A 12,500-nucleotide genomic window follows, 5' to 3' on the forward strand; every position below is an offset into this window, starting at 1 on the left:
GTTGGTTCTGTTTTGGCTGGCGGGGGTGTGGCAGCATCGGGGGAGAGTATTTTGTCTGTAAAAAAAAAATTTTTATTGAAATTTTTTTTTTCTGTTAGGTGGGGAGGTGTTAGGAACAATCGTTTGTCGATTGTTCCCTTAGTGGGTTGTTGCCTCCTTTTGTTGTTTTTGTGTTTTTCTTGCTGGCGAGCTGTCGTCTTGTGAATGGCGTCAGACTTCGTCAGTCAGGTTCGTAGCAGCAACGAGCCAGGTTCTGGAGGGCAGAACGACCGATGGTCCAGGGCAGCAGCAGGTATCCGTACCTGCGACTTTGCGAGTCAGGTCCTAGCAGCAGAGAGTTTCTTGAGGACGAGATGGTTGCCGTGTCGGCTCTGTCTTGGTCGTAGATGGAGGACGTCGTCAGTACGTTGCTTGTGGACGAGATGGTTGCCGTGTCGGCTCTGTCGTGGTCGTCGGTACTGGAGGAGGACGTCAGCACTGTGCCTAAGGACGAGATGGTCGTCGTTTCGACTCTGTCGGAGTTGTCCTGCAGTGTTCCTTTGAGCTGCCTGCTTATTTGTGTGATTAGTTTTGCTGCCTGGGTATTGATTATGGTTTTGAATGGTTCATTATCTTGCTTGTGTAAAATTTTTACATGCATATTTTTACTGGCCCCATTCTATTTTGTGTGTTTAAGCTTTCCTCAGTGTTGTTATTCATGTAAATTATTTGGAGTTGCTGCTTTCAGATTTAATGTTTTTAATTATTTTTGTAGACTCCCTTACGTGTAACGTTTGTACTGTTAATGGTTATTTAGGATGTTTATTTTGTTATTGACCGTGTAAAGTAATTTGATTATTTTATTTTTGCTGCTGTTAAGAGTTCAATTCATTTGCAGTAATGTTTATTTTGTTTTTAAATTGAACCTGACTCATCTGTACATTATGTATATAACTTTATTGTAAATAAACTAATATTAAGGTAACCTTTTTGTATTTGTTCTGCTCCTCCCTCCTTTGTTTGTCACCTCTCGTCAGTCATTACAGCCCAATTGCTTGTTTTTTTTAAAGAACCTGTCGATCTCGAGAGGCGAGATCATAATATTGGCGACCTTAGGTCAGGGTTGGTTCTGTTTTGGCTGGCGGGGTGTGGCAGCATCGGGGAGAGTATTTTGTCTGTAAAAAAATTTTTATTGAAATTTTTTTTCTGTTAGGTGGGGAGGTGTTAGGAACAATCGTTTGTCGATTGTTCCCTTAGTGGTTGTTGCCTCCTTTTGTTGTTTTTGTGTTTTTCTTGCTGGCGAGCTGTCGTCTTGTGAATGGCGTCAGACTTCGTCAGTCAGGTTCGTAGCAGCAACGAGCCAGGTTCTGGAGGGCAGAACGACCGATGGTCCAGGGCAGCAGCAGGTATCCGTACCTGCGACTTTGCGAGTCAGGTCCTAGCAGCAGAGAGTTTCTTGAGGACGAGATGGTTGCCGTGTCGGCTCTGTCTTGGTCGTAGATGGAGGACGTCGTCAGTACGTTGCTTGTGGACGAGATGGTTGCCGTGTCGGCTCTGTCGTGGTCGTCGGTACTGGAGGAGGACGTCAGCACTGTGCCTAAGGACGAGATGGTCGTCGTTTCGACTCTGTCGGAGTTGTCCTGCAGTGTTCCTTTGAGCTGCCTGCTTATTTGTGTGATTAGTTTTGCTGCCTGGGTATTGATTATGGTTTTGAATGGTTCATTATCTTGCTTGTGTAAAATTTTTACAATGCATATTTTTACTGGCCCCATTCTATTTTGTGTGTTTAAGCTTTCCTCAGTGTTGTTATTCATGTAAATTATTTGGAGTTGCTGCTTTCAGATTTAATGTTTTTAATTATTTTTGTAGACTCCCTTACGTGTAACGTTTGTACTGTTAATGGTTATTTAGGATGTTTATTTTGTTATTGACCGTGTAAAGTAATTTGATTATTTTATTTTTGCTGCTGTTAAGAGTTCAATTCATTTGCAGTAATGTTTATTTTGTTTTAAATTGAACCTGACTCATCTGTACATTATGTATATAACTTTATTGTAAATAAACTAATATTAAGGTAACCTTTTTGTATTTGTTCTGCTCCTCCCTCCTTTGTTTGTCACCTCTCGTCAGTCATTACAGCCCAATTGCTTGTTTTTTTTAAAGAACCTGTCGATCTCGAGAGGCGAGATCATAATACCATCAAACATGGGAACCGGCGAATTAACGGACAAACGTCATACGTGAGACAGAGTCTGAAGGTGGGACCGGAGGCTATATAAGGAGCTGACCAGGGGTCATGCGAGGATTTCGTTACCGGCCAGAATCAGAGTAGAGTCCTTAGTGGGTTAGTCTCTGACCGCCCTCCCCCTTTCTGACCCGGTCAGACTTTGTTGTGAACATAGTCCCATCAAAGTCCCTTGCCTTATTGCAAAGTCTGGCCTACACATCAAGACAACGCATCCTAACATCACCGTTGAGGGGAAGAGTCTCACCCAAGGCAATGCAGGCACTGTGAAATGGAAGGCGCCCAGGAAAGCTAAATGGAATTCGCCTGATGGATTATCCTTGTATCCTCTTCCCTGAGACTGATGTTGCTCGGGGACGGCCAAAGCAGACACAGCCAACAGAGGACACCAGACAGAGGAGCTAACAGATTCTTTTTATTCTCTTAAAGCGTCGAAATTCAAATCCCGTTGTCCCGTTTCTTCTGTTCCTCAATCCACAATGCAGGTTCTCACTACAAACAACCCGCCCCCCTCTATTCCCCTTTCTCCCCTCCACGTCATCGGTCTCTAGCCCTGCATAAAAATCACCCTTGATATTTTTAGGAAAGTTCCTGACCATTGTTACGTATGCTGTACATGGATAAAACATTAGGGATGGAAAATTTAATAACTTGATACCGATATCTCATGATTTTTGTTGTTTCTCTCTCTCTCTCTCTCTCTCTCTCTCTCTCTCTCTCTCTCTCTCTCTCTCTCTCTCTCTCTCTCTCTAATACTGACAGTGAAAGAGTCTTTTTTTATTCATTTAGTAAAATGTTGCTGCTGTTTCTACCCATTTATAAGTTTTGTTTGAGATTTCACCATATTATTTCCTTGTTGCCTTTATATTTCTTCCTATCACTCCCTATCTCGTTAATTTATCTTTGTCTTTTCATGTTCTTTCACTGTCTGTTGGTCCGTATGTCTATCACCGTAGATGCTCAGTGTTTCGACATTGTTACCTCATGCAGTGACATTGGTTTACATTCTACTTGGAGGTTTCCTGTCCCTGCGATAGCTGTCGATATTAGAGAGAGAGAGAGAGAGAGAGAGAGAGAGAGAGAGAGAGAGAGAGAGAGAGAGAGAGAGAGAGAGAGAGAGAGAGAGAGCAACAAAATCATGAGATATCGGTATCAAGCTATTCAATTTTCCATCCCTAATGTTTTATCCATGTACAGCATACGTAACAATGGTCAGGAACTTTCCTAAAAATATCAAGGGTGATTTTTATGCAGGGCTAGAGACCGATGACGTGGAGGGGAGAAAGGGGAATGGCGGGGGTGGGGGGTGGGGGTTGTTTGTAGTGAGAACCTGCATTGTGGATTGAGGAACAGAAGAAACGGGACAACGGGATTTGAATTTCGACGCTTTAAGAGAATAAAGAGAATCAGTTGGCTGCTCTGTCCCGCGTCCTCTGTTGGCTTTGTCTGCGTTGGCCGTCCCCGAGCAACATCAGTCTTAGGGAAGAGGATACAAGGATAATCCATCAGGTGAATTCCATTTAGCTTTCCTGGGCGCCTTCCATTTCACAGTGCCTGCATTGCCTTTGGTGAGACTCTCTTCCCCTCAACGGTGCTGTTAACTGCCTAATGCTCCCTTGTAAATCTTCTATTCAAGATAGATGTACGTTTAATAGCCCTCCCTATTCGATAGTACGTCGTTTGTGGGGGCCGGAATGGCCGATGGGGTAGGAGACACCTTTTATGTAAAGATAAAATTTAAAGAGAGACAAATTAAATATTTCTGCGACAACATAAATGAGACACAGCTGTAGTTTTGTCAGTGATGTTTCGTAAATAGGCTTGTCACTGATTTAGACAAAGTGTACTAATTTACATATATATATATATATATATATATATATATATATATATATATATATATATATATATATATATATATATATACATACTGTATTTATATATGTATATTGTCACGAAGTGTACCAAGTACCTGGTTATTACACAACTAATCACAGAATTCAAAAATTTACCTCACTTCAGCCAGATACCTGAACTCTCACAACAATAAAAATTACAACTGAGTACCCTTAAAGGTAACAGTGATCCCTTAAAAAGCTTATTAATCACGTGAAAAATCAAACTAAGTTTATCAAAACAAGTATGTGGTATCAACAATTAAATAAGAAACATACTAGAGTAAAAGGGCATCACTCCATCAAACAACTTTCCCTGGTCTTAATTCACTTCAGCAAAACTAAAGGAGCAAAACATGTTCATCACTTTTCCTTATGCACAAATTTAATCCTATTTGCTGGTGGTCAATAAATGAAACAGTTTTTAAAAAATTTAAATACAAAAATTTATTTTTAACTTCAAAATTTGTAATTGGAATTCACAATCTGAAAAAATTTACCATCGCTTGAAAACAACACAAAATTTAATTAATTCGTGAATTAAATTATTAAACAAAAATAAATCACAAAAACTTTAATTTATCAAGAAATTAAGTTAATCAATCAAAACTTAAATTACTAAGAACTGCACAAGATTTGAAAAGAAAATCTCAGTATACGAAAATCAAATCAAGTAAGCAATATTAAATTATCAAGAAATATTGAAAATGCTATTTAAATAAATGTCAAATCACCAGTATATAAAATGTGAAAAATCAAGATATTGCAAACACAATAACACACAAAAATACACAGAAGATTTACCAACAATAATGTCACTAAGGTAAAATTTCATTAATATACCTTATTATAGCATGGTAATAACAAGTAAAATTCACTTTACCTTATACAAGCTTGTGAAAACTTTCTCAAAATCACCTGAAATACAACTGCCTGTGATTAGCAAAACACACTTTTTTGTTAGGCGCCTTTACACACTTTTCCTGCATTCAGATCTCAAAAACTAAGACTAATACCAGTGGCCACACAAATATTTTACGTTAATAATTTCTCTCTTTTGGAGAGAGAGAGAGAGAGAGAGAGAGAGAGAGAGAGAGAGAGAGAGAGAGAGAGAGAGAGAGAGAGAGATCTGAAAGCAGAATGAGCAAATTTTTGGATTCCTTTTAGAAACGAAACAATCATAGAACATCACTTCTTGAGCAAAACGTTTTGGGGCCAAAACTAACGTGTCAGAACAATACGTGATCAAAGCAATGCAGTCTTACAAAACATGACATAATCAATCGAGATATGTGCATTTCTCTCAAAAAGGTATGCGTGACTTGAGAAGAAAATCGTATGGGACGAAGGTCTTAACAAAACATCAACACAATCAAGCAGGCTAGTCACAAACGGCACACTTTCAAAACAAGATGAAGAACCAAAGTTGGTTTTCAGAACCTTACACAAAACATTGCGAAATCATTTGTCTTTTTCTCGTATGAGACAAAACCTTACATGACTCGATTGCCATTCCCTCGCTTGTTAACGTGTTATCTTTCACGGTAACAACTGAACCAAAACACAACATACAAAACCACAAGTACAGAACACATGTTGCTGGGAGACAAAATGCGCTATTACATACTACATTACTATTAAAACGTATTATTAATTCTAAATTACACTGCTAAGTTATCTAAATAACTAACTCTTTCGAGATCAGACATTACACTACATACACTATTTCAACAATTATTATTGTTACACAGAGCACACTACAACTAGATTAGTAAATATATCAAAATCATGGAATGCTAAACAAATTACATGGCAATATCATGAAGTTTGTCTCCCCAGAAGATTAGTTATCCTGGGTTTGAATCCAACGATTCACAACAAGATAAATAATCTGCTATGATATTATCTTTTCCTGAAATGTGTTTCACTTTTACATTATATAGTTGCAGGCATAAAGACCACCTGGTCAGTCTCTGATTGTTATTTTTCATCTTATTGATGAATGAGATAGTGTTGGGGTCAGACAACACTAAAATTTCTTCATTCTTGGGCCTGTTCACATACACTTCAAACTTTTTCAATGCAGTAATTAATGCTATGTTTCTTTTTCAATTGTAAAATAATTTTTCTGGTGCTTTTCCAACTTTGAGGACATGAAACACACTGGATGCAGAATACTGCTGTCATCTTCTTGAAGTAGAACAGCTCCAATATCACAGTCGGATGCATCAACTTGCATTACAAACTTCTTATTGAAGTCTGGAGCTTGAAGCACTGGTCTTTCTGTTAAAATGGCTTTACCCTTCTCAAATTATTCTTGACATTCTGGAGTCCAAACAAACTTTGTCTTTGGACTGGTTAAGTCAGTTAAAGGAGCTACTACAGCTGGGAAATTTGGACAGAATCGGTGATAAAATCCAGCCATGCCCAAAAATCTTTGTAGCTGTTTCCTGGTAGTTGAGGGGGTTAGCCTTATGGATACCTTCTACATTAGCATCAACAGGAGCGAGAAGGCCTTTTCCAACTTAAAATCCTAGATACTGAACAGTTGCCTTTCCAAACTCACTTTTCCGTAAGTTGATAGTTAGTCCTGCTTCCCATAGTTTCTTGAACACTTTCCTTAAAATCTTCAGATGTTCTTCCCATGTTTTAGAATATATCACAATGTCATCAAGGTATACACCTACTCCTTCTATGGATCCTAGCAGCTGATCCATCACTTATTGGAATGTTGCAGGTGCATTCATCAGACCTAACGGCAAAACAGTATTGATACAGTCCAAAAGGAGTAATGAAAGCTGACAGCAATTTAGCATTCTTATCTAACGAAATTTGATAATATCCTTTCAACATATCTATCTTGGAAACAAACTTGGCTTGCCCAATATTATCAAGTAATTGATCTATATGAGCCAAGGGATAATTGTTAGCCACACTGATGGAATTCAGTTTCCTATAATCAGTACACATCCTAAATGAGCCATCTGGTTTCTTCACTAACACACAAGGAGAACTATAATGACTTGAACTGGGTTCTGCTAATCCATGCTGCAACAAATATTCAACTTCTTTCTTCAAAACATCTCGATGAAAAGGTGATAAGCGATATGCTCTCTGTTTAAAAGATTTTCCATCTTCTCTGATCTTTATCTCATACTTTGTCAGATCGGCATGCCTATGTACATCTGCAAAAATTTCAGGAAACTTCAAATCACCTCACTTAATTCACTACTTTGCTCAACACTCATATGTTTTAGTTTATCTTCCAAATTTTTTCAATTCGGTAGTATTGTTCATCTTGCTGTCAGCTCCCAATTCGTAGCCATCATCGTCCTCTGTAGATGAAGCTGTCTGTGTTATTGACACTGTTTCAGTTTTAGTTTCTGAGAAGTAAGGTTTCAAAATATTCACATGTATCTTCCTCTGTTGTTTCCTTCTTCCTGGTGTTTCAGTCACGTAAGTTTGATCATTAACTTCTCTTTTATCTTGTAAGTGCCTTGAAACTTATTGGTAAGGGGAAATCTTTTCACTGGTAAGAACACTAGAACTTGCTATCCTACACGAAAACTTCATAGTTTGGTCTTAGCATCATATCTCCTTTTCATTTTCTCTTGACTTATTTTCAGATTTTCTAAAGAGAATTTTCTAATTTATCTTAACCTTTTCCTCAAATTCTTCACGTATTCTCCTTGGATTTCCTCTTGATTTTCTTCCCAATTCTCAGCAAGAATCTTCAATGGATCTCTTATGTCTCGACCAAAAAGTCATTTTATTTGGTGAACATCCCATACTTTCTTGATAAACATTCCTAACTTCAAACAACATTAAGGGTAAACCAGTATCCCGTTCATTTCCTGACTCATAACAATATTTTGTTAACATACTTTTCAATATCTGGCGGAACCTTTCCAAGGTTCCTTGAGTCTCTGGATGATAAACAGTTGATAACTGTTGTCTCACTCCTAACAAGTTCATCACATCCTGGAAAATTTTGAAGTAAAGTTCATTCCTCTATCACTTTGCACAATTTCTGGTATTCCAAACTTGAAGAAAAACTCCACCAACTTCTCAGCAATTACCTTTGCACTTATACTTCTTACAGGAATCTCCTCAGGATACCTTGTCACTGGACACATTAATGTTAACAGATATTCATTTCCTTTCTTTGTTTTAGGAAGCGGCCCAGCCACATCTACAATCACCTTGCTAAAGGGTTCTCCTCTAACTTCTATGGGTTGTAGGGGGGCTTTCTAAATGGTTTCATTCAGTTTTCCAGCTATCTGGCATTTGTGACACTCTGCAAAACCTACTAACAACCTTATGAAGTCCAGGCCAGAAAAAATACTCCATAATGTTCTCAACAGTCTTCCCGATTCCCATATGTCCAGGCTCGCATGCTACTGCTACCACTTGCTTCCTCAATGGATATGGAATCAAAATTTGATAATATTCACCCACTTAGCATTTCCTGGTATATCTGCAGGTCGATGCTTCCTCATTAGCAATCCTTCCTTTAGATAATAACAGGTATGAGTTTGTTGCATCTCTTCTTGATCAACAACTCTGAAGAACAAATCAGCCAACATTGTATCCTTCTTCTGCAGTTCCATTAGCTTCTTTCTAGTCACTTGACCAACTTCAAGGGCTGAACTCTCAATATCTGCTAACTCTGCTACTGTAGTTTCACTACTATCATCAGGAACACTCTGACTACTCTGAGTCTCTTCAAGAACAACAGAATCCTCTTCTTCTTGGGAAATCTCTTCATTACTAACACTAGGGAAACTTCACTTTCCTGGAACAGCTCTTCTAAACTCAAAGATCCTTCACTTGATCCTTCTTGTGCAGATAAATACTCAGTTTCTTCACTTTTAAAAGTAGTTCTCTTCATACTCCTGGGTAGTTACACAACTTGGAAACAGGTGGGGGTTTTCTTCTCTAAATCTACTGTAGGACTAATCCTCAACGGTTTGTTGTCACTATAGGACAAGGAGCAAATGGTACACCACCAACTTCATTACCCAGTAAAACATGCACACCTTCAACAGCTAGTGAGTCCTTTACAGCAAAATCAACAATCAACATTCCCTGTCACCAATTCACATGGACAGGGTAATGCTTATATGCCGCTTGCACCAAGCGGCATATAGGAGTTACCTCTTCTCCTCCTATACCCTTCAAAATAACTGAATCTCCAGTGAGATTCTTCTCCAAATGTGGGTGGGCACCACGAACTACCACACTATGATTACTCCCCGTATCACATAATACCTTGACTGGTACCTGCACACTCCCTCCTTGAGCTGCCAGCATACCTTCATAGATATATGGCTTAAAAGCCTCCAAGCTGCTCAGCCACTCACTGATTGAGGTGACATCTCCACTGGTTGCTAAACACTCAGCCTGTTCAGTCTCAGTCTTCCCAGCTGTCTCAATCTTCCCCACACTGCTCTTCGTAGTGTGTTTCACCTGGTTACCTTTAACCACTTGACCAACTGGCTTTGACTAATGTTATGTCTGATAACAATCTCGACTGTAGTGTCCTGCTCTTCCACACTTGAAGCAGACAACATTAGTCCTCTGTATCTGTCTTGAAAAACTGGATGATGAGGATTTAACACTCGACTGCTGCGGAGTATTACCTGGCTTTATACTGTTATTACCACTAGAATGATTCCCCGTAGTAAGGTTCCTGAAATTTGGATGAGACCTAAAACCTGTGCATTGTTGGTTCTGGTACTTGACATTATAATTCCTTTTGCTACAAATTATTTCATAGTCCTCAGTCAGTGTAGCAGCTTTGTCAAGTTTCTTAACCTCTCTCTCTCTCTCTCTCTCTCTCTCTAACTCTCTCTCTCTTAAATAGGCTCTTATATGTTGAGGAATTCCTCTAAGATATTGCTCTAAGACTTACTAACTCCTCAAGTTCGTCCTCAGATTTAACTTTAGCAGCCTCCAACCATCATTTAAAACATCTTTTTACTTTGTAGGCATAATCCAAGAAAGTCATCTTGTCATCCTTTCTCAAAGATCTGAATTTCAATAATATTCAGGGGTCATCTGGTAAACTTGTAGCACATTGTGTTTGAGTACTTTGTACTCTTTACACTGATCAGCTGGTAATGCTAAATAGGCACTTCTTCCTTTACCAATGAGAACACTCTGTACCAAGACTGACCATTTATCTTCTGGCCATCCCATACCTAAAGCCACTTTTTCAAAGTGATCAAAAACTCATCTGGAGCTGCTTCTGTAAATTTTGGAATTAACTTCTGCACTCTTACCACACCAAATGCAGGCTCTTGAGTACCTGAGCTTGGGTTAGACTGTGTCACAGGTAACTTGGAACGGTTTCTATTATTTCATCTCTCTTTCATAATCTTCTTGCTTCCTTGCTCTTTCTCTTTCCCCTCTTGCTTCTTTTGCTCTTTCTTCTTTCTTCTTCTGCTGCCCTTTCTTCTTCTCTTTCTTTTCTTTCTATTTTCTCTCTGTCTTCTCTTTTTCTTTCTGCCAGCATTCTCAGCTTAATCAAATTTTCTTCTCTTTCCTCTCTTTCTTTTCCTGCTTGCATTTTCAGCTTAATCAAGCTTTCTTCTGCAGCTGTGTCTAAGCTCTACCTCTACATCACTTTCTCTTTCTTTTGCTCTTGCTTTTTTATAAATTCTGCCTCAGCTGCATTCAACAATTGTTGTGCCTCTCCTAACTCATCTATTTTACCAGTGTCCATCAATGCTTCAACTGCAATACATCTGATTTGTGCCATAATCATACCACTAGACACATTACCCCACATACCACTGCTAAAGCAGTCCACTGTACCTTAGTCAGGTTGGTTTCAGATAACTCTGGGACAGAAGGAGCTGCTAAAAACTTTTGCACATTGAACAGAGCCATTTTCTCTAAGTTAATCAACTAAACAACTCACAATACAATGCAAAAATAATTATGTGGTTACTCCTATCAAAATATATCCCTAACATCACCAGTATAAACCATGAACCGGAGTGATATTTTGTTTTGCTCCCGGGTCTGGGCACCAAATTTTATATTGTCAAGAAGTGTACCAAGTGCCTGGTTTTTACATAACTAGTCACAGAATTTAAAAATTTACCTCACTTCAGCCAGATACCTGAACTCTCACAACAATAAAAATTATGACTGAGTACTCTAAAGATAACAGTGATCCCTTAAAAAGTTTATTAATCACATGAAAAATCAAACTAAGTTTATCAGAACAAGTGTGAGGTATCAACAATTAAATAAGCAACATAGTAGAGTAAAAGGGCATCACTCCATCAAACAACTTTAACTGTTTCCCTGGTCTTAATTCACTTCAGCAAAACTACAGGAACAAAACATGTTTTATCACTTTGCCTCATGCACACATTTAATCCTATTTGCCAGTGGTCAATAAATGAAACACTGTTTTTTAAAAATGTAAAAAAAAAAAATATTTTTAACTTCAAAATTTATAATTAGAGTTCACAATCTGAAAAAATTTACTATCACTTGAAAGCAACACAAAATTTAATTAATTCTTGAATTAAATTATTAAACAAAACTAAATCACAAAAACTTCAATTTATCAAGAAATTAAGTTAATCAAGCAAAACTTAAACTATTAAGAATTACACATGATTTGAAAAAAAAGCTCAATAAATGAAAATTAAATCAAGTATGCAATGTTAAATTATCAAGAAATATTTAAAATGATAAGTAAATAAATGTTAAATCACCAAATATAAAATGTGAAAAATCAAGAAATTGCAAACACAATAACAAACAAAATACACAAAATATTTACCAATAATAATTTCAATAAGGCAAAATTTCCTTAATATACCTTGTTATACCATGGTAATAATAAGTAAAATTCACTTTACTTTACACAATCTTGTGAAAACTTTCTCAAAATCACCTGAAATGCAGCTGCTTGAGATTCACAAAACAAGCTTTTTGTTAGATGCCGTTACACACTTTCCCTACATTCACATCTCAAAAGCTAAGACTAATACCAGTGACCACACAAACATTTTACATTAGTTCCTCTCTTTGAAGAGAGAGAGAGAGAGAGAGAGAGAGAGAGAGAGAGAGAAGAGAGAGAGAGAGAGAGAGAGAGAGAGCCACATGAATGGTCTCTGAAAGGCAGAATGAGCAAATTTTTGGATTCCAGTTAGAAATGAAACAATCAGATGACATCGCTTCTTGAGCAAAACATTTTGGGCCAAAATTAACGCATCAGAACAATACGTTGATCAGAGCAACGCAATCTTACAAAATATGATGTAATCGATCGAGATATGTGCATTTTCTCTCAAAAAGGCATGTGTGACTCAAGCAGAAAATTATATGGGACAAAGCTCTTAACAAAATCCTCACCA

General features: G+C 37.9%; 1 protein-coding gene across 1 annotated transcript in view; it reads right to left on the bottom strand.

The window, feature by feature from the left end:
- Positions 1–11,013, bottom strand: part of LOC136842617 (mucin-22-like) — an 11,796-nt gene extending 783 nt beyond the window's left edge. Inside the window, exons 1-4 of the mRNA XM_067110225.1 lie at positions 10,939–11,013; positions 9,277–9,570; positions 1,455–1,670; positions 362–577 (exon numbers count right to left, since the gene is read on the bottom strand). Coding sequence (XP_066966326.1) covers positions 362–577; positions 1,455–1,670; positions 9,277–9,570; positions 10,939–11,013 — 801 coding nt within the window. The remainder of the gene's footprint in view (positions 1–361; positions 578–1,454; positions 1,671–9,276; positions 9,571–10,938) is intronic.
- Between the last annotated feature and the right edge of the window lie 1,487 nt (positions 11,014–12,500).

The sequence above is a fragment of the Macrobrachium rosenbergii genome, chromosome 2 (genome assembly GCF_040412425.1).
Source record: "Macrobrachium rosenbergii isolate ZJJX-2024 chromosome 2, ASM4041242v1, whole genome shotgun sequence".
Lineage (NCBI taxonomy): Eukaryota > Metazoa > Arthropoda > Malacostraca > Decapoda > Palaemonidae > Macrobrachium > Macrobrachium rosenbergii.